At 45.0% G+C, this 20,070-nt stretch overlaps 2 protein-coding genes across 2 annotated transcripts in view; one reads left to right on the top strand and one right to left on the bottom strand.

Annotated features, from left to right (window-relative positions):
• The window catches only part of LOC120496207 (neural-cadherin-like), a 60,280-nt gene extending 56,813 nt beyond the window's left edge, over positions 1-3,467 (bottom strand). The window contains exon 1 of the mRNA XM_039696438.1: positions 2,519-3,467. Within this exon, the coding sequence (XP_039552372.1) occupies positions 2,519-3,467 (949 nt within the window). The remainder of the gene's footprint in view (positions 1-2,518) is intronic.
• Positions 3,468-15,019: 11,552 nt separating this feature from the next.
• PDCD5 (programmed cell death 5) lies at positions 15,020-19,999 on the top strand. Its single transcript, XM_039696370.1, has 6 exons — positions 15,020-15,138; positions 16,748-16,788; positions 17,910-17,971; positions 18,399-18,490; positions 18,719-18,790; positions 19,061-19,999. The coding sequence occupies exons 1-6, from the start codon at positions 15,073-15,075 to the stop codon at positions 19,106-19,108; spliced, it is 381 nt and encodes a 126-aa protein (XP_039552304.1). The 5' UTR covers positions 15,020-15,072; the 3' UTR covers positions 19,109-19,999.
• The last annotated feature ends 71 nt before the right edge of the window (positions 20,000-20,070 follow it).

The raw sequence follows: 20,070 nt of genomic DNA, 5'->3' as shown, positions 1-20,070 counted from the left end.
TATACCACTTGAAAATAAATAGACACCTGATACCATAAGCTCTAATACTAGAAACCCACAGCTACTGAAATGCTTATGGTTTTGTGTAATGTAAAATAAGTGATCACAAATGTTAAAAGCAAAGTAAATAAACTGGAGAAAGAACCTGAACTTGCACTTTTATTCACAACAAAATTCAGTGTAGCCAACTCCACATTTTATTTCATCCTGAAAGTTCACTTCGGTAAATACTTTGCTTTCAGCTGGAGGCTTTGCAATATTCTGCAACTATGTCAGACTAAGTAAAAGACATAGTTATGCTAGGCATCTTTCTCCTATCCCTTCCTTTTGTTTTTCTTTTTTCAGATTACTGCAGTTTGGACTGTGAGTAAGCAGAGAGACAGAACTTTCTAAATCTGTTTCAAAGTATAATGTTAAATGTATTTTAACTCCTACAAAAGGACTATGAAAGCATTCTGCAACTTCAAAGAGTTTTAAAAGTACCAAGTCATTATTAACCTTTAACTGATGAAAACAATAGCATTAAGATGTGTTTTGAATTTGGTCTCCTTTAAACCAAGAAATTTAAAATCATCACTCCCTAAAGTATGGCATTTGGACTGTCCACAATTAATTGCTGCATACCTTATCTCAGAGTCAGAACTAGTCCTAGATATTTCTTAGAGATTATTCTCTTATACTACATACTACCAGCAGTAATACATTAGGCTAGTGGAAAATGCTCCAAACTACTTAATGAAACTACATGATGGTAAAAAAAAAATCTCTGAAATTAAGTTAAAACTTGTTTCAGATTTTTTTAAACTCCATTAGTAAGAATTGCCCTGGAAGTGAAATCTCGGGCATGACAGAATGACAAACTTTGTTCCAGGCAATCTCAGACTTCTATATTCAGACTAGGTAAGGGAAAAACGATCACAAAGGTGAGACCAGCAGTAACCCGGGGCAAGGTTAGCTACGACTTGTCTAACAACATCTTCTTGACCCTGACAGAGGGAACTGACACCAGCAAAGGGCTGGAACTTGAGCTACATGACAGAGTGGTGAACATCCCAGCAGCACACTGGGATTGACCCGATGGCTTCTGTCACTGCCTCGGAGCAATGACATTCCCCTCGGCAGGCAGCCTTGCTCAAGACTGACTAGCGGGAGTAGGACACACAAACTGCTGTGTTTTGGAAATTGGTCTGTCAAGCCCCTGGTCTGCAGCCAAAGCTCAGGCTGGGACACAGCACAAAGCCAGTGCAAGTGGCTGACACCAACACGCGACAGCGACAGGCACGACAAAACCCCCGAGAGAGCGGCGGGAGGATCTGAGAGCTGCTCCCCAGGACCCGAGCGCAAGGAGCTGCTGGGGTAGCCTTGCTCCGCAGGGGGAAGCAGCCGTGTCACCGAAAGCCTCCGCGCTAATTAGAGCCCCGCGGGCAGCCCCAGGGACTGCGCAGACACCGAGGAATAATCTGCCTCTCACTCCTGTGGGCTGCCCCTCAGCCAGCAGCGGCCGAGATAAGGGAGAGGAATCGCGTGGGAAGCTTTTCATCTCTCCCGCCTGCGCTGCTCTGTGGCTCAGGGAAATCACCCTGAGCAGTTATCGCTTCCACAGCCACTCAAAGTCTCATCATGCCACAGCCTTCCTGAACCTTTCCAAGATGAAATCAGGCCAAGCGACTCATGTCTTCTGGTAAGATTTTCTCCGGAACACTCATTCTGGGCAATCTGCAACCTTGTTACAATCACAAGTAACATAAAAATTAAAAAAGCAACATGGTGAATGGGTAGAGATATCCACCATTCATAAATTAAAAGTATGCTTAAACTAACCTGTATTTTCATAGGTGAAAAGTATTAACCAACATCAAAAATTAAAGCAAAAGAGAATTTTAAAACCAATACGTGTAATCAGCAAACGAAATTAGCAATTGTATTTAGCTTGAGTAAGAGCTTGTGAAAAATGACAATTTAAGCACAGACATGCCATTTTAATGGTGTACATTAACTCCTGAGATATTTTTTTAAAAGAATAGCTACCTAAACACAGGAGTTCCAGTTCTGCAAAGCTCCACATCATGCTTGTGAGTCAAACACACTCAACTTTAATAATGACTCAAAACTCAATGGCTTCAGCTGCATGCTTCAAATTTGGCACTTACAGGATGAGCACTACAGAGAATATTTTATTAGCAAACACCTGTGCTGTGCCTCAACCACTCACTAACAGCCAAGAATTCTAACCAGTGAAACACTTAAATTCTGCTGAACACCTTCCTGCTCCAAGCATTTTCACACAGATGTACGGTCCACTTTTCCAAAACTGCATAGTGCCTCTTGTCACTTCAAGTGATTTTAATACTAATAGTTTACAGATCTAAAGGACCAAAACTACATTCCTCAACACTGCATATGACACCTGATGCTAAACCACCTTTAGGTGCTTTGTCTCCAGTCACCTGGAGACAAACTCCTCGGACTCCCTGGTGGGACAAGACCGCTACTTCGTCTAAGACTGCCGAACACCCACCTCGGCGCTCCTGGACGCGGACGACGAGCTCCCAGGTGGCCACCGCCTCCCTGTCCAGGCCCGCGCGCAGCGTCACCTCGCCGCTCTCTCGCTCCACGCTCACCGGCGACTCCTCGACGGGCGGCGACAGCAGCTCGAACCAGGCGGAGGGGAAGCGCGCAGGGGCCAGGCTGGCCAGGCGGGTGCCCGGCCGGGCGTCCTCGGGCAGGGGCGGCGGCGGCGGGAGGCGCTTGGGCTGCGGCAGCACCTCCAGCTCCAGGGGCTCGCTGAGCAGCGCGGGCCGGCCGCGGTCCCGCGCGTAGAGGCGCAGCGGGATGGGAGCGCGCAGGTGGAGCAGGGAGCTCACCAGCACCACGCGTCCGCTGCGCGGCACCACGAAGAAGTGCGCGCTTCGCGGGAGGGCGAAGTAGCGCAGCTCCGCGTTGGCGCCCGCGTCCGCGTCCTCGGCCCGCGCCTGCCACACCTGTGACTTGAGCGCCAGCGTCTCCTCCACGCGGAGCTGCGCGGAGCCGGGCCCCACGAAGCGCGGCGCGTTGTCGTTGTCGTCCAGGACGCGCACGGTGAGCGCGGCCAGCTCCGCGGGCGCGGCGCCCTGGGGCGCGCAGCGCTTGCAGCACAGCGCCAGGCGGAGCGAGTAGAGCGCCCGCGCCTCGCGGTCCAGCGGGCGGCGGGTGCGCAGCCACACGCGGGCCGTGCGCGCGTCCAGCGACACCTGGAAGTGCGAGTGTCCCTCGCCCAGCAGCTGCAGGTGCCAGCGGCGCCCCTGCACCTTGGCGCACCAAGGCTCGGGCCCCAGCCGCGTCAGGGGGATGCTGAGCCCGCGCACCCGCGTGCCCGCCGGCCGGTTCTCCGCGACGTGCCCGTCGAACGAGGGTGTCCTGCGCGGGGCGGCGCGGACGGCGGCCAGAGCCCAGCAGAGCAGCAGGCAGCCGGCTCCGCGGGGGCCCATGCCGGCTGCGAGCGGCGGCGGCTGCGGGCGCTGCCCGGCCCTGCCCGCCGCTCCCCGCAGTGGGCGGGCGGGGAGGGGCCGGGGCACGCCGGGCCGCTCCCGCCCCCGCCCTGCCTTCCCCCGGTCCGAGCGCGCTCGGAGCGAACCGTCCCGTGCGCCTGCTGCGGGATGTCCCCGCTGGCGAGCTGCCCAAGTGATCCCGCTGCTGTGAAAACCTACCCCGCTCTTTTCCTCCTCCGGCAGCCGAGTTGTTCCCCTACGCGCCGCGGGCATCGGTGCACAGGTGATGTCCTGCGGTCTGTCACATGTCAAGCAGGCTCTCCCAGCACTCCGGTGTCCCCTGAAAACATTTAATTGTTGATTTCTTGACAGCTACCTATTCTAAAATGCCAGTTTTGCTCTCAGCTTGTACTTGAGCGCTGTCACTGACCTAAAGTCACATCTTTAGTCACAATTAATCAGCTCCCTTATTCGTGAAGGTAAAAAAATTCTTGATGAAATGTAGCTTGACTAAAGAATGTTTCTGGTGATAAACAGAGAGAAATATAATCCAACATTTATTTGCCTGTTTGGATTTTTTGGAGTAAAACTAAAAACCCAATAAAACTAAATTTCACCATGTTATGACTACATAAATCAGGGATGTTGTAGAAAAAGTTACTAGATTATGCAATTCCTCTTCAAAACAGATCAGTGCTTTCAAGAATAAAGTCCAAAACAATATAAAATGGGAATTGGCTGTGTTTATGTAGTACATGAATCATTTAAGATTAAGAAGCATTCTGAGATTAAAGAACAGCAAAATAATAAAAGATACTCTATTGGTCACATTACTCAAATTTCATGAGACTGATTAATGTTTACATTTCTCATAAAACAGTGCATTTCCCTTATGTACACCACCCAAGACTGTGAAAAAGTTCATGGACTCAAAATTGTGCTTCCCTGTAAGCCTTTTGGAGAAACTGGTTGTCTTTTTGGGGAATTGGCAGTCCAGGATCAAGTAGGAAGCCTGTGGAAGACTCAGAATGAAAAATCCAAGTGCTCAACAGGGACTGACCTTCTCCATTTCATTCTGCAAGCAATTAAGGAGAAATAAATAATCAGCTTCACGCAATCTCTCCACTTCTGCCTCACACTGAAATGTCTCTATAAAAGCACCCTCCTACATGGGATGTTATCTTCACTGCTTTTGTGGGGGCTCTTTTTTGGCCTTAAAATAGAAAATTTTACATTTGTGGATGTGTACGGAACAAAGGCAATAAAGAATGGAATGGGATAGGAAGAACACATAATTTGGTCACAAAGATTTACACGGCTTCAAGATAAAAGGACTTTTCCAAGACTTTTCTAACTGGTAGGCTACTACAAGGAATCTACAATTAGTATTTAATCAAATTTTGATCAAAAGATTTTGTAAGAGCATTTTAGTGAGGTCTGTTTTCTGCATCCACTAGGATTTACCTCTGTAAAAACATACAAGGAACAGTACTATATTTTGCAAGGTCTTTCTCAACAGATAAGTAATTTAAACACATATGTGGTTTTAACAGACTAAAAATGAGCCTTATTCGTTATTTCAAATGCAGAACTCAACCTACATTATCCTAATCCGCATGTAGACAGGAAACTGGGAGATTGCACAAGGTTTTTTAGGAAAAAAATAGAGAGCTTACACCATTGTTTATAAAAAAAATAAAAGTATGTTGTTTTATAGCTCACTGCCCTATGGCAATCATAGAGAAATACTTGAGACTCTCTAATCCTATTACCAACTCTGCAAATCAGTGGGAACCTGAATTGGTGCCCTGGATATTGTGTAGTCACAATCCTTCTGACTTCAGCCCACCTCCAGAAATCCTGACCACGGTGGCTTTACAGTACCAGCTCCTCAGGTCTTCTACTTCACAAATTTGCTGAGATCTAGAATATAATAAACTTTACACATCATTTGCTTCCTTTTCCTGACTGTTGAACAACACTCTTTGCAGTCCCATCCGAGTACTCTGAATATTCCAGACCATCCTCCCACTTACAAAAACTTTTATTTCCCAGACACAAGGTGCCACCACAGGCAAGAGTGGCTGGTTTGACAGTGCCAAGTGCCTCCTGCAAACTGACATCAGGAACCTGGCCTGGTGACTTTTATTTCCCAGGGAAAAGGGCCGGTGTTCGTGCCCAAATTACCTCTACATTTGGATTTGTAAGATGCACCATTTCTTGCATTAAAGCAAGAAATATTTTGGTCTTGCTTCGAATTGTATCATTTGCTTCCTTTTCCTGACTGTTGAACAACACTCTTTGCAGTCCCATCCGAGTACTCTGAATATTCCAGACCATCCTCCCACTTACAAAAACTTTTATTCTAGAATATAATAAACTTTACACATCATTTGCTTCCTTTTCCTGACTGTTGAATAACACTGCAGTCCCATCGGGGTACTCTGAGTGTTCCAGACCATCCTCCCATTTACAAAAACTTTCATTTCCCAGATGCAAGGTGCCACCACAGGCAAGAGTGGCTGGTTTGACAGTGCCAAGTGCCTCCTGCAAACTGACATCAGGAACCTGGCCTGGTGACTTTTTTTTTCCCAGGGAAAAGGGCCAGTGTTCGTGTCCAAATTACCCCTACATTTGGATTTATAAGATGCACCATTTCTTGCATTAAATCAAGAAATATTTTGGTCTTGCTTTGAATTACATGTGTGCATCTTTTATTACAGTAACTTGAATTTTCCCTCTTTTCTCTCTGTAAAATCCAGGATTTACAACCCTCAGGGTACACCTACATACCTGAGAGTAAATCTCCTGCCCAGGCTCACAGGCTGCACAGATTCTTGCAAGCCTGTAGTGCAGATGAGCATCATTTCCAGAAACCTGACATGACCACAGATCTCTCCTGGTGACACACAGCATCAGGCTAAACCCACCTGCTGCTTACTGAGATTCATCTGTGTGACCAGGTGATGGCAAGGCCAAGACAAAATCATAATCTATGCCAACGTTATGAATTCATGTTTGGAAATTGTTGAATTGTAACAGCTTGTAACTTAGTGATTTATATATAAATATTATTTCTTTACAGAAACATCATGATAAGCATTTGATAAGAATTTGCAGTTTACAAATCAGAATTCCTCTGAAATATGAGCAGGAAACATTCTGAGGAAAATCTTGCCTTAACCTTATGGGACTGCAGAGTCAATATTGAGGCAGGAGAGAAGAACAAGACATTCTTCCTGGTTTACATATACCTTGTAGCTGAATAGCAGGATGGCTTTGGAAAAGTGGGACAATCAACTTTGCTTTTGATCAAAAGGCAAATATGCCTGAAGCAGTGAGTGCTCTTGACTGCCACATACTCAATAGCTGGCTTTCCAGGAGAAGAAAGGGGCTGGAAGTCCCCTAAGGTCTTTTACTATAAATAACTGTAAATATATAATCATAACAGAATTAATTGACCCCTCCAGAACAAGATGTTGTGTGTGTCACCAGGTGCACCTGCCAGACATTCCTCTCAAGCACAAGTCTAAACCTTCAGGAAGGGCTCTGCTCTGCTGCATATCCACCAAAGGAAGCTCTTCCTACACTATTTACTCCCCAGTCAGGATTCTGCAAGTGTCTTGGCAAGCAGCTCTGCAGGATCCAGCCCAGAGTGACACAACAGCCCCTGTGTGATTTGAGATGGTTTGTACATTGCCACTTTTTATAACAACACTTGTAGCTCCATTTTCTCAAATGCAAGTACAAGTGATAATCCTTTCCTGTATAATTTTGCAAATTAAACCTAAATTATTCAGAAGTACAGCTGTTGTTGTGTAATCCTTGCTAGTTCTTTATGCAGCTTTCTCTCTATAAGTCACAAATTTTTCTTGGAATCTAGTGCTGAAATGAGTGCAAGAAACACCTTCTGTCATGCTAAAAGCAGAATTCTTCCTCCAAAAGGGAAAAGCTAGTGACTTTTTCAGTATCTTTCATTAATTCATAACAATTACTTTCCAGTTTATTTCAACCAGCTGGAAGACCCTTTCTGCTGTTAAGCATGGTGTGCTATATACAAGTCTAAGGTTAGAGGAAATGTTTTAATTACAATAATGTACCTAAATGGACATACATATACAGCTGGCAACACCTCCTACATGACTTATAATCACATTAAATCAGCTCTAGCACCACATTAAAAAGGGATACCTGAGGTGGGTTGAAATCAGACAAGACAGTCCCAGTCAATTGTCACTCTAATCACACTCTAAAGGTATACTCTGTTTTCTCTGGCTGGTGCCTTACTGCTTACCAGTAAAAACACACCATTAATAATGTCCCTAAACAGTTTGAAAATCTTTTCTTAAGCCCCTAAGTCTTTACATGATGATTTTTTTACTTGTGATTAACACAGAAAAAATATTAAAAAAAAATTTAAAATAATGATTTTTACATGACTTTACCCTGTTCTCTAAATGCTCATTTTTCACAAGACTGCGTTCCATCCCCATACTGCCTTAATAAAATATCTGTGAGAAGCAGACTGCTGTTTTCACATTCAATACATAAAATATAACAAATACATATGCCAAACACTAAATCTTAGTAAATCTCATTCCAATTTCTTTCACTTATTTGTATCTTGCAATAAACGTAAAGAACTCGTTCATTCTTGCTTGTCTTTCCTATTCACAAGTGCAATTCTCCATAACTTCAGTATCTTTTGTTTTGGTCATCATGTTTATTTATGTGTGAAACCCAAATTATTTTTGACTCAGAAGAACAAATTATATTGTCAGAATGTGCAGATTTGGCAAAGAAAATGTATCTGATTCCATTCTGCCAGGCAGGCTTCTGGGGAGCTGCTCAGCATCTGGCCTAAAGGGCTGCTGGGAAACCTGGCCTTCCAGATTCCCAGTTCTGGGAAGGACATCACTGGACTGCAGCCCTGTGGCTTGGGATGTGAAGGCTTCCAGGGTCTGGAGCAGACAACTGCTACAAAATCAGGGAGCCCACACCTGCCAAGGGCAGTAGCTCTGAAAGCCACAGAGGGACTGACCTCGATCCAGTGCCCAGTGCAACCCTCCTCCACAGAGACCTCCTGGGTTTGAGAGGGGTTTGCTCCCAGGTAGGAGGAAGCGAAGTTTGAAGTATCACACATTAGCACATTTAACAGAAGGGTACTTACAAGAGGTTTCTATAAACAATCCTTTGAAAATAACGTTTGTTTAAATAACTCCAAACAGTGCAATGGTACAATGCACTGGTGTCTGGTTCATTTGAGATATCTTCTACTGTACATCACAATTAGCAAGGGTGTCAATCAGAACAGTTATTGTGAGAAATGCTCTGGTTTAGTAAGTGATAAAGACTAATATACTACCAACAAGGGCAGAAACCACCTTTAAAGTCATTATCTCACCTTCATCTTTGAAAATTAAAGAAGCTCAACAGTGATACAAACCTAAATTAATATTCTGATTATCTAACTTACATTTTGTGCTCTTACATGTTAAAAATACTTAAGCATGTTAATGCTGGAAATTTGGAAACCAAAGCTTATGGCAGCTATAAAGGTGATACAGAGAAAATATTGTTTGTACACCCAAGGAATCAGTGAGGAATGATGCCTCTGTGAAAGATACATCACTCATGTGTTCTAAGGCTATTGCCAAGCAGAAAGCTGTGGAGGGAGCCATGTTGTGGCAGTTTTGTTTGTTCCCCAAAATATTACTTTTGCAGCTGCAGTGTGCCTGGAGCTCTGGGCGTTGTGGTTTTCAGAACCCTAACCCTAACCCTAACCCTTAGGTGTTACCCTAACCCCAGGCAGAGCAGTAAGCACAGCCTTGGGTATGGAAGTGTGGTGAGCCAAGCTGAAGGCAGTCATTTTACCTCGTTTAATTCTGTTGGAAATAACTGCAGGTAACGCCGGGCTCCAGCAGCAGATCCCTGCTTTTCTCACAATGCAGTTAAGACATTCCCTTCTGTCCTGCTCCACTCCTCCCTCCTAGAACAGCTCCCGGGGGTGTGGAACAGCCAAAGCTCTACAGGGTCAGCCCAGGCCTTCTCAGCACTCCTTGACCTAAGCAAAGCAAATGACAAAAGTAAAACATGAGCAAGCATTGCTTTTTACCCCAGTCTCACCTTTCGTCTCCCAGCTCTAGTCTTTCAATCACCCCCCTTTCTGTGAAATCTGCCCCCCATTTATTCCTCTCTCTTTTCATCTCAGTGAAACAGCAGCCAAAAGGGGAAACAGTGAGATAAAGTGGGTAACTTCAATATCAATTTTATTCCGTGGGCTCCTAAATAAATGTTTGGAACCAATAATGTTGCAGACCATTTAAAGTAGGCATCTTTCCATAGGCTAGAGCAAAATTTAATAGTTGGAATGCAATAAATACTTAACAGTGAAAAAAAAAATAAATCTAGTGCATCCCATACATGTGTCATTTCCAAAAACAAGTAAAAACCAGCACTAGTTCATGTCTGTTACTACCAGGAGAGAACTGCTGGCTTAGTGCATCTCTTCTTTACACAGCAGTATCTTTTAATAGAGCCATGCTACAAATTTATGAAGTTCAAAGAATATGGAAGGGTTAATTTCAGATTGTTTTGATTTTTTTAAAGCAAAAGTAATTCTGGTGGGCAAGGGTAAACTTCCACATCTATGTGTAGCAACAGTTATAAAACTCATAAAGGAACACTTCTTTAAAACTGAGAGTATCTAATTGTATTAAGTAATACAATACTACTGGAAACAGCAACAGCTTTCCTTTTAACTTAGAGGAATTTTTCTAAATTGTCTGCTCCCCGTAATTCATAGTTCAGATTTTTTTGGGAGCTGGGGAACATGTTTCAGAACAAGAAATGTTCACTGCAGGGAGAGCTAAGGAAGGACAATCCTGATCTCTTACAGGCAGTGCTTAACCTGCTCAGCTGAATGCAATGGTTCTAAACTGTCAATACACTTGTCCCATTCAAGTTAATTCCTACTCTGAACCTGAAATATGGGAAAAAAGTCTTTAAGAAGGGACAATAAAACAATACAGTCAACATTCCTCATTAGCCAAACCAGCAAACAAATGACTAAGTCCTTAACCCTGTAGAAATTTAACAATACAGTAAATATTGTCAGAGAAAAATATCACAATTCCTAAAGAAAACCAGGAACTGGTTTAAGCCACAGCCCATTCTCACTTCGTATATGTGCTGATAATGCAGAGTTCCTGTTTCACTGGCTTGCTGTGCTCAGGCTCATTACACACAGCTGCTTCCCATGGGACAATATGAGGAAGGAGAATGAATTACCTGAAGTAGAACATTTTAGCCAAAAAACTCAAAGGCTTTCATGTTCTACTTCTTGATAATGCAACAAAAACCCCAAAACAGGTGTTTTTAAAAAATGATGGTGTAAGAGCATATATCTATATAGTAATAAAAATCCCATTAATAGCTTCAGCCAGGTTAAAATAGCACACCTGTGTAGCAGAGCAAATCCATGAGTGATAGCAATCCTAAAATAGGAAATATGCATATAAATACATGTGTGTGTATAGTTACTTCAGAGGACTGAAAATTACACATGAACTCAAGTAGTTTGCAGGTTGATTGTATCTGTAAGATACAATCACAGCTTCTGTACCCCACTTTATGTATATATATATATGTATGTGTGTGTGTGTGTATATATGTATGTGTGTGTGTATAGAGCAGGAGGAAACACCTGAATGTGCTCCTCACATTTGATGGCACTATATGGATTATGTTCCTACAAAACATTTGCTATTTAGTCTTTGAAACTAAATGTAATTAAAAAGTCTGTCAACAAAACTGTACAGAGTAGTATTTTTCCTTTTCTCACTCCTGTCTTTTACAAGCTGAGATCTCCTCACACATGGAGATCATTCCATTTCCAAATCCATTCCACTGTATTTTGCTGTTATTGCATACAGCTCTTTGCAAAGCCATGGCACAATGATTCTCATGACACATTTATTTGTTTGTTTGTTTGTTTGTTTGTTTGTTTGTTTATTAGAGCCCACTGCTGAGGCACCATTCAGAATGTTGCATTGCAAATAATCCCTGTTTGCATGGGTGTGTTTGTTTATGGGACAATGGAAATTAAAGGGGAAATCTTCTATGGCTTCGGTAAGATTTGGAGCAGGCACAATGTTATTGTATAATTACTAACTAGATGCTTTAAAATCACTGTTAATTATTGAAGATTGTAGTTTCTACTCTTGCTGTAAATTCTTCTTAATTTCTTTCTCATCAAACACAATTCAATTTTCTTTTTTAAATATTACTTTTGTTATAGTATCTTCAGCTTCTGTAAGGTGGAAAAATCTTGCAATATTTATTGTCTGCCAATTTTTATAGCAATGTTTCTGTGATTAATTTTTATTAAAATTTTAATTTAGGTCAGAGATGACTAAGCAAGAATTTCATGAAGCAATGATTTGATCAAGCAAGGATTTCCAGTGTATCTTCCAAGCAGAAGTGCTAAACACAGAGTTTGCAGAGTGTTGTCATAACCATCAATATTTTGCTGTATTTACAACTGCCTGAGGGATGAGATGTTTTGTTCATGAGTGTTTTCATGCATTCTGTTATGACTCTAATATGGTGTCATTCCAAGGATGATTACGAGGTCAGTGTGAGTATTACTTAAAGAAAGTCACCATTGATAGTGATTAAAACCTTGGGGAAAAAATCAGCAGCTTTTCTTGAATCCCTCTAGTGTTTGAAATTGAGTCTCAAAGGGCTTGTGAAGGATCCTGCTTATTGAAAGTGATCTCCTGGAGATTTTTACATATCTCAAGTAGTCCTGAGAGCTCTGCTGAATTACTAATGTACACATAATGCATCATTACTTGCAAACCAATGCATACTGAGCATTTTTGACAGCTAAAATTTACATTCCTAAATAATACAGAATATAAGTTTAAAAAATAGAAAAAAGTCTTTTTAAAGCATCTCTCTTCTGTTTACCATCCTTCGTCTATATAAATGGTACACAGAATTCTGTGGATATATCAGAAGTGTCTAGAACTTTCAGGAATCCACTATTTCTGCATCACAACTAAAGGTTCTGAGCAGTGTAAACAGCTCAACTGAGTCTGAAAAATCCTGGTCCATCTTTTATGCTTTTGCATTTAGAGCTGCCCTGTTTGCAGAGGAAATGATCTATACCTGGGAGTAGCTGAAAAACAAACCAGGCATCTGACGAGCCAAGAATGACCCACAACTTAAAACACTGTTGCCTCCAGATTTCTTGAATGAACCAAACTCTCCCTTTTTGCTTCCTGAGCCTCATATTGTAATTGCCAATAACTGCAACACCTTCTCAAAACACAAAACTCATCAACTGCCAGCTCCCTGCTAATAAACTCATCCAGAACAACTTATTAAGACATAACCTTTAAGTGTGTGAGCAAACAATATGCAGCGAAAGCCGCAACACAAATATCTATGAAGCGAGATGAAGCATTAGGATTACTGCAGCTTTCTCTGAGCGAAGCCAAGCATATGGTGGTATAATGGAGCATGAATTTACAGCAGCAGAGATGTACGAGATAGATTAAAGCTTCATCTGGGAGAACATACTGCGCGGCAAAAAAACAAAAACAAAAACAAAAACAAACAAAAAAAAAAAAACCCCCCCCCCCCAAAAAAAAAAACCCAAAAAACCAATGAAACAAAAAAACCACAACCCAAACAATTTTTGGTTTTGTTTTCTGGTTGAACGATGAGCACCGAATACTGTTGTGTAGAACAACGGCTCCCTCTGCTGCCCACGGGGAAGGACAAACCAAATCCTTCCTTTTGAAGCGCTAAAAACGCTAAAATCCCGAAATAGCCCCGAATTTCAACCGGTCTGGACGTGCTTCTCAGAACACGAGGATGGATGCGAGCTTTTCAGGCAGGACGGATGGGCTCCTGTGATCCATCTGGAGGGTGCGACATGGAAATATCCAAAACAAATTAACTCCCCTCCGCTAATTTTGTCTGCATTCCCTGCCAGAGTTGTTAAAGAAATAAGCACTTGACACATTTTGTTACAGTTTAAACCTAGACCAGAAATATTTGGTAAATACATCTTTGTTATCCCTGCTTTAAGGGAGCTGTGGCTTGTTCATCCTGGCGGAACAGCTTTTGGGATTGTTTCTTCGGTTAAATGAAATCTAAAAATACGAGTGGAAAACCTACCAGCCTGTAATAAAAGTGTGACTGACCAACAATAAAGACTGAAATTTGGGGTGTGAAAGTAACTTTTTCAACGTGATTGAAGCTGTTACATTGAAGCTATTAAATGAGAGTGCCACTAATACTTGCATTGCTATTTTGACGCTATTAAGGTGTCTTTGTACCCAGTCTGATAAAGGCCATTACCTTTGTCAGCTTTTTGGGGGAGTGTGGTTTTTTTTTTCTATTTGATTCTAGAGACAGGGCCGTGGCTGAAGGTCAGGATGTCTTTTAGTGTGGACCGGACTGTGGAGCGGGGGCTCAGCACAGGGAGGCACTTTTGGGGAGCCCCAAAAGCAGAGCAGGGCTGGGGCAGCGCCACTCCCTGCTGCTCCCGTGGCACGATCCCACGGCTGCTTTGTAGAGGAAATCAGGGGGCCGTGGCAGACTCAGAGCCCAGGCCACCAGTCCATGGTGACATCGTAGCAGTCACTGGCACAAAGGGACACGGCAGAGCCTCGGTGTTCCATCAGCCCGGCGGGACCGTGTCCGTCCCGCTGTGCCCTCACACACAGCGCACTCCGGTCCCGCTGTGCCCTCACACACAGCGCACTCCGGTCCCGCCGTGCCCTCACACACAGCGCACTCCGCTCCCGTGCCCTCACACACAGCGCACTCCGCTCCCGTGCCCTCACACACAGCGCACTCCGGGCCGGTCCCGCTGTGCCCTCACACACAGCGCATTCCGGGCCGCTCCCGTGCCCTCACACACAGCGCATTCCGGGCTGTTCCCCTGCCCTCACACACAGCGCACTCCAGTCCCGTGCCCTCACACACAGCGCACTCCGGTCCCGCCGTGCCCTCACACACAGCGCACTCCGGGCCGGTCCCGTGCCCTCACACACAGCGCACTCCGGGCCACTCCCGTCCCGCTCCTCACGGCGGCATTTCCCAAAAGAGGGGCAGCTCAGGAAAGGCAAGGAGCTGCTGGAGAGGGTCCAGCAGAGACCACAAAGATCAGGAGGGGTCTGGAGCATCTCTGTGATGAGGAGGGACTGCGAGACCTGTGCCTGGGGAAGGGTGAGGGGGATCTCATCAGACCACACCAGCATGTCCAGAGCACGGCGCCAGGCTCGGTTCAGTGGTGCCCGGCGACACGGCGAGAAACAATACCGGTCATCTAAAACACACATTCCACATTAGTATGAGGAAGAACTTCTTTACACTGCGGGTGGCAGAGCTGCCACAGAGACGTGCAGTCCCCCTCTCTGGACACATCCCAAACGCCCCCGGACGCGTCCCGGTGTCCCCTGCCCCGGTGACCCTGCCCTGCTCCGGAGGCTCGGGCATCGGCGGTGGATTGGCCTGGCCTGGCGCGGCGGGGCGGGGGCAGCGCTCGGCGGTGGATTGGCAGCGCCTGGCGCGGGCGGCCTCAGCCATGGCGGATGAGGAGCTGGAGGCGCTGCGGCAGCGGCGGCTGGGCGAGATCCGGGCCGAGCACGGGGTGAGGGCGCGGGCGAGATCCGGGCCGAGCACGGGGTGAGGGCGCGGGCGAGATCCGGGCCGAGCACGGGGTGAGGGCGCGGGCGAGATCGGGGCCGAGCACGGGGTGAGGGCGCGGGCGAGATCCGGGCCGAGCACGGGGTGAGGGAGCGGGCGAGATCCGGGCCGAGCACGGGCTGAGGGAATGGGAGGATCAGGGCCGAGCACGGGCCGAGGCAGCGGCCCGCCCTGCGCCCGAAGCGCTCTCGGGGCTGGAGGGAAGAGGAGAGGCGTGCCGGGGCCGGGGGAAGCGGGAGCAGGCCCGGCCGTGCCGGAGCTTTGCTGGGAGCGGCGCCGAGCACAGCCCCGGCCCCGCCGCCCCTGCTGCCGCTCCTGCCCCGGGAGCTGCGGCACACCAGCGGTCCCGCCCCCGGTCACTCACTATTCCGTGGATTGCCTTCCTCGCCTTTCCAGCATCTGTTTTCAGAGCTGAATCACAGAATCGTTAGGGCTGGAATGAACTTCTGGAAATCATCCAGTCCAGCCTCTCGCCAGGGCAGGGTCACCTGGAGCAGCTGGCCCAGGAGCGTGTCCCGGTGGGTTTGGAATGTCTCCAGAGACTCCACGCCCGCCCTGGGCAGCGGCTCCAGTGCTCTGCCACCCTCCATGGAAAGAAATTGATCCTCGTGTGGAAATGAAACTTGTGTTTTAGTTATGGCCATTGCTCCTTGTCCTGTGCTGGGCACCACTGCAAGGAGTTGGACACCACGCTCTGGCACAATCCATGTATGGATTTATATGAAGTGTCAGTTTTGTTCCTGTGAAGGAGCTCTACCTCCAGCCAGCCCCATTTCCTCTGTGTGGTTTTCCATCCTGCTTTCACACCTTTAATTGTTACCTCTAAAATCTGAGGTGTTGATTCCATAGAAAGTTTAGGGGTTTTTTGGTTTTTTGTTACTTGTTTCTGAATAGTCACCAGTAATAAGTTGAAGACTCAAATGACCCCAGCCCAGCTTTTCTTCCTCAGTTTATTCAGGCAGATCCTGAATTTGAAGATGTGCCTGTAGGTACTACAGTAATAGTGGCTTGGAAGTTTTCCCCCTTTTGTTTTTCATGTGTATTGGTGTTTAATGCAGGAACCAGCCCTTGTAGAACCCCCCTCATTAACTTTTCATTGGTTTCAGGAGTTAGACTTGCTGATCCTTGTGGGTTCTTCCAGCTCAGAATGCTCCATGATTCTGTGATTCTGGGATTGCAGCTGCCAAGCTGAGAATGTGTTAGGTTTCACTTTCCTTATCCTTAACTTCCTCTAATGGATCCATAATGCTTTTGTCAGTTTTCTGGGCTTTGGAGAAGCCTGTTATCCTAGAGCTAAGGGGAGGGCTTCCTTCCCAGCCCCAGGAATTGTGCACAGCCCAGGAGCAGCTCACCCCACTGTGGGCATGACTGCGCTGTGAGGAGAGCACATTTATCTGCTAGGGCAGCAGATTCCCATTTCCAGGATCTCGTCCATGGGCAGGCAGGTTTAGCAAGCTGGTTTATCTTCCATCCACACTGCTGGAATGTTTTAACTTTCTGTCCTGTGTGGAGTGATTCTGGATTGTGATGTTTGCTCTGATCTCCTCCTCCAGGATCCTTCCGCTGACCCGTCACAACAGGAAGCAAAGCAGAGGTATAAATGAGACTATTGAATTCTTTAACCATTTACTTTTTTTTTTTTAAGTATTTAATTTCTTTGGAATGCTGCCCCACATTTGTTTAGTTGCTGGGAAAACCACCCCCAAAGGAATTGAAATGGACCAAAGGTTTGGTGCAGGTGTGGCTCCCGTGCCACGACCATTCTGCCTGAGCCCTGCTGGGCTGGGAGGGCAGATGAGAAAGCAGCAGCAGCTCATTTTCCCTTGGCCTTGTCTGAGTCAGTGACCTCCTGAGCTGCAGTGATACAGTCGGGTGCTCTGGGGACATCCCTCCCACTGCCACCTGCTTCTGGAGGGCAGAATCCTTGGCTCCTCAGGGTTGGTAGGAGTTCCTGATCCAAGTCTTGAAGGCTGGCAGAACTCCTCCCAAACTGGTGCTTTTTGTCTGTGGTGAGTTTGGGTTGGGTTTGGCTGTTATTGCAGTGGCAGGGGCCTTTCCCACTTGATTTGATTTTTCTGGGATACCTATTCCAGTTAAAGAGATGAAGCAAAATTATTTTTGTCAAAGCTCAGTGGGGGAACAGGGTTCAGTATTTGTGCTGAGGGCAAAATTGTAAACAAGTGTTTGAAGAGCTGACTTTGCACAGTTCAAGTCTGTATTAACTAAAGTTTCATAAACTAAAGCTCCAGCTTTGCAGATACTTATATCAAATATTGTACATACATGGGGACTTAGTGAAAAGTTCTAAATACATAAATGAGCTTTGGTTTTGGAATTGCATGGACAATTCCTTGTGCCTGTTCTACCATGCACTGCCTTGGGGTGAATTCCACATGGATAAATGCAGGATCTAAAGGGCAGCACAGCTTTTGTCTCTTAAAATGTAATCATGAGCAGTGAGAAGGTCTAAGTATGAAACTCCACCTTGGTTTCTTGGAAGATGTTGCCAGCTGTGTAAGTTCAGTAATGGGAAATGGGAAGTGTCCATAAGAAATGGACATTCCCAGGACAGGAAATGCTGTAAAAGATGGAAGGTTTGAAGTGACCTCAAGCCACTTCCACAAATCCAAAGTCTTCTGAAGTTTGCTGTTCTGTGCATGTTATTTTAGGTGTTTGAAATCCCACTTTTAATGTGTGCTTCACTTTTCCTTACAGGGAAGCAGAGATAAGAAATACTATTTTAGCTCAAGTTCTTGATCAAGCAGCTCGTGCAAGATGTGAGTATCCAAGTAACTTCGAATAAAAAATACTCATCTCAGTGACTCCTCAGAAGTGTGTTGTACAGAGGCCAGACTAGAAAAATATGGTTTTGCTGAGAAGATAAAACTTGCAGCTTTTCAGTTGGCAATATCACTGATTAGAAGGGAGAGGCTAATGAGGATCTGAATTAGGTTTATGTTTTGGTTTTTATTTAAATTAATAGAAGGAATTATATGGAGAGTCAGAGTTGTTTAATCAGGAGCAAATATTTAAAATTAAGAAATATAACTGTCTTGTACCTGGCATAAATGAAAATGCCTTTTTCAATTTATTTCATGACCCTGGCATGAAAATTGTTTCCTAGGGACATTTCTCACTTTGTTACTAATGAAGGTGTTGGAGAATGTTCTAAACCCAAATGAACAGAGCCTGTTTTTGTTGCAGTAAGCAATTTAGCACTTGTGAAACCAGACAAAGCAAAAGCAGTAGAGAATTATCTTATACAGATGGCAAGATTTGGACAGCTAGCTGGAAAGGTGAGTATATTTCCTAATTCTTTCTCACATATATTTATTTTTAAACCAAATTCACTCTAAAAAAAAGATGGTTATAATAGATGTAAATTAAACTAACTGTAAATAGCTCCTAAAGACTATATATAATTCCACCAAAAATCTTTTGTAAGAAAGGAAATTGTGATTCAGTTGTTTGATACAAAGCATCTCTCAGAGTGTGTTTATCCACATTTTGTTTGACTTTCCTAGGTATCAGAACAAGGTTTGATAGAAATCCTTGAAAAAGTGAGTCAGCAAACAGAAAAGAAAACAACAGTGAAGGTGAGTTCTCTTTCCTAGATGTAATGTTGTGTAAAGTAGAGCAGCAGAATTGCACGTGTGGCACCAGGTCAGGGTGGCAGTTTGTGTTTGCACCTCTTGCCCTGCCCTGGAGGGTGCTGGGGTTCCATCAGAGCAGTCCTGCACACCTGCAGCTGCTGGGGCCAGCCTGGCCCAGCTCTGTGCTGTGCCACGTGCATGCACTGGGAAAGGCTTGTGCCAGCCTGCATTCACCATGACCCTTCAGTCTTCACTTTATGTATTTCATTTTAGTTCAACAGAAGGAAAGTGTTGGATTCTGATGAAGAGGATGACTATTAATACTACTGTAAGGCTGCCAAACAATAGCCTGGAACAATGCTGTTAGCAGGCAGAATGCAAGATCTGGAAATGTTTACGCTTCTTGACTTTTTTTTTATTATTATAAAAGGCCAACAAATAACTTGTAAAATAAATCTGAGAAGGGGGATTTTATAACTTAAGGTTTTGTAGTATAAGAGGCCTGAGCAGTGTGGGGTTCCCCATGGCTTCATTAGCATGAATGTTTTGTTACCCCTTCCTCACTGTAAGCTCTGCTTTCAGCCACTGCACACACTTAACTTGCTGTTACTGGAGATGCAAACACAAGTGAGCCAGGGAACAGCCACTCAGAGTTTCAGTCTGCCCAGACTCTGTCACAGCAGTGTCAGAAAGGAGATTGCTGAGCCCCTGAAGGATGCCTGCCCACCCAGCCACCGGCTCTCAAGTCCTTACTGGAAATGTAAAATGAAGGTATCCAAATAGTGTTGGATCAGGGGATTCCTATCAGGCAGTCTGTAAAGAAGTGTTACCAGCAAAGAGCTGAACTGTTCCTTGTGAGTTCCTGGGCTTTCAAACAAAGCAAGTTAACTGTGTCACACACAGCACTGTTCAGACACTTGGTATCCTGTATCTTACAACTACCTCCACTTTTATCAAATGGCTGGAGCGTTTCTTACCTGGAAAAAAAGACCCTTTTCCTAAACTCTGTAACTCCTGCATGCATAAAGTGAAACTGAACTTGTGCTGTACGTTTATTCAAGAATATGGTTATGGAAATCAGTAGGATGAATACTGTAATGTGCTGATAAACTCTCCCACCACAACCCCCTTAGACATAATTTAACAGGATCGTGTAGGATTCCAACTGCAGTGTTTTTTGGAACAGAATAAACTTGTTTCAAGTGAGCACTAGTGGGTGTGTTTTTCATCTTGTCTGAATGTGGTTAAAGATACGAAACATTTGTTATTTTTGTTTCATTTGG

This window comes from Passer montanus, unplaced genomic scaffold, assembly GCF_014805655.1.
Source record: "Passer montanus isolate IOZ18808 unplaced genomic scaffold, ASM1480565v1 scaffold113, whole genome shotgun sequence".
Classification (NCBI taxonomy): domain Eukaryota; kingdom Metazoa; phylum Chordata; class Aves; order Passeriformes; family Passeridae; genus Passer; species Passer montanus.
The sequence above is the reverse complement of the archived record's forward strand: the minus strand, read 5'-3'. Positions and strand labels throughout refer to the sequence as shown.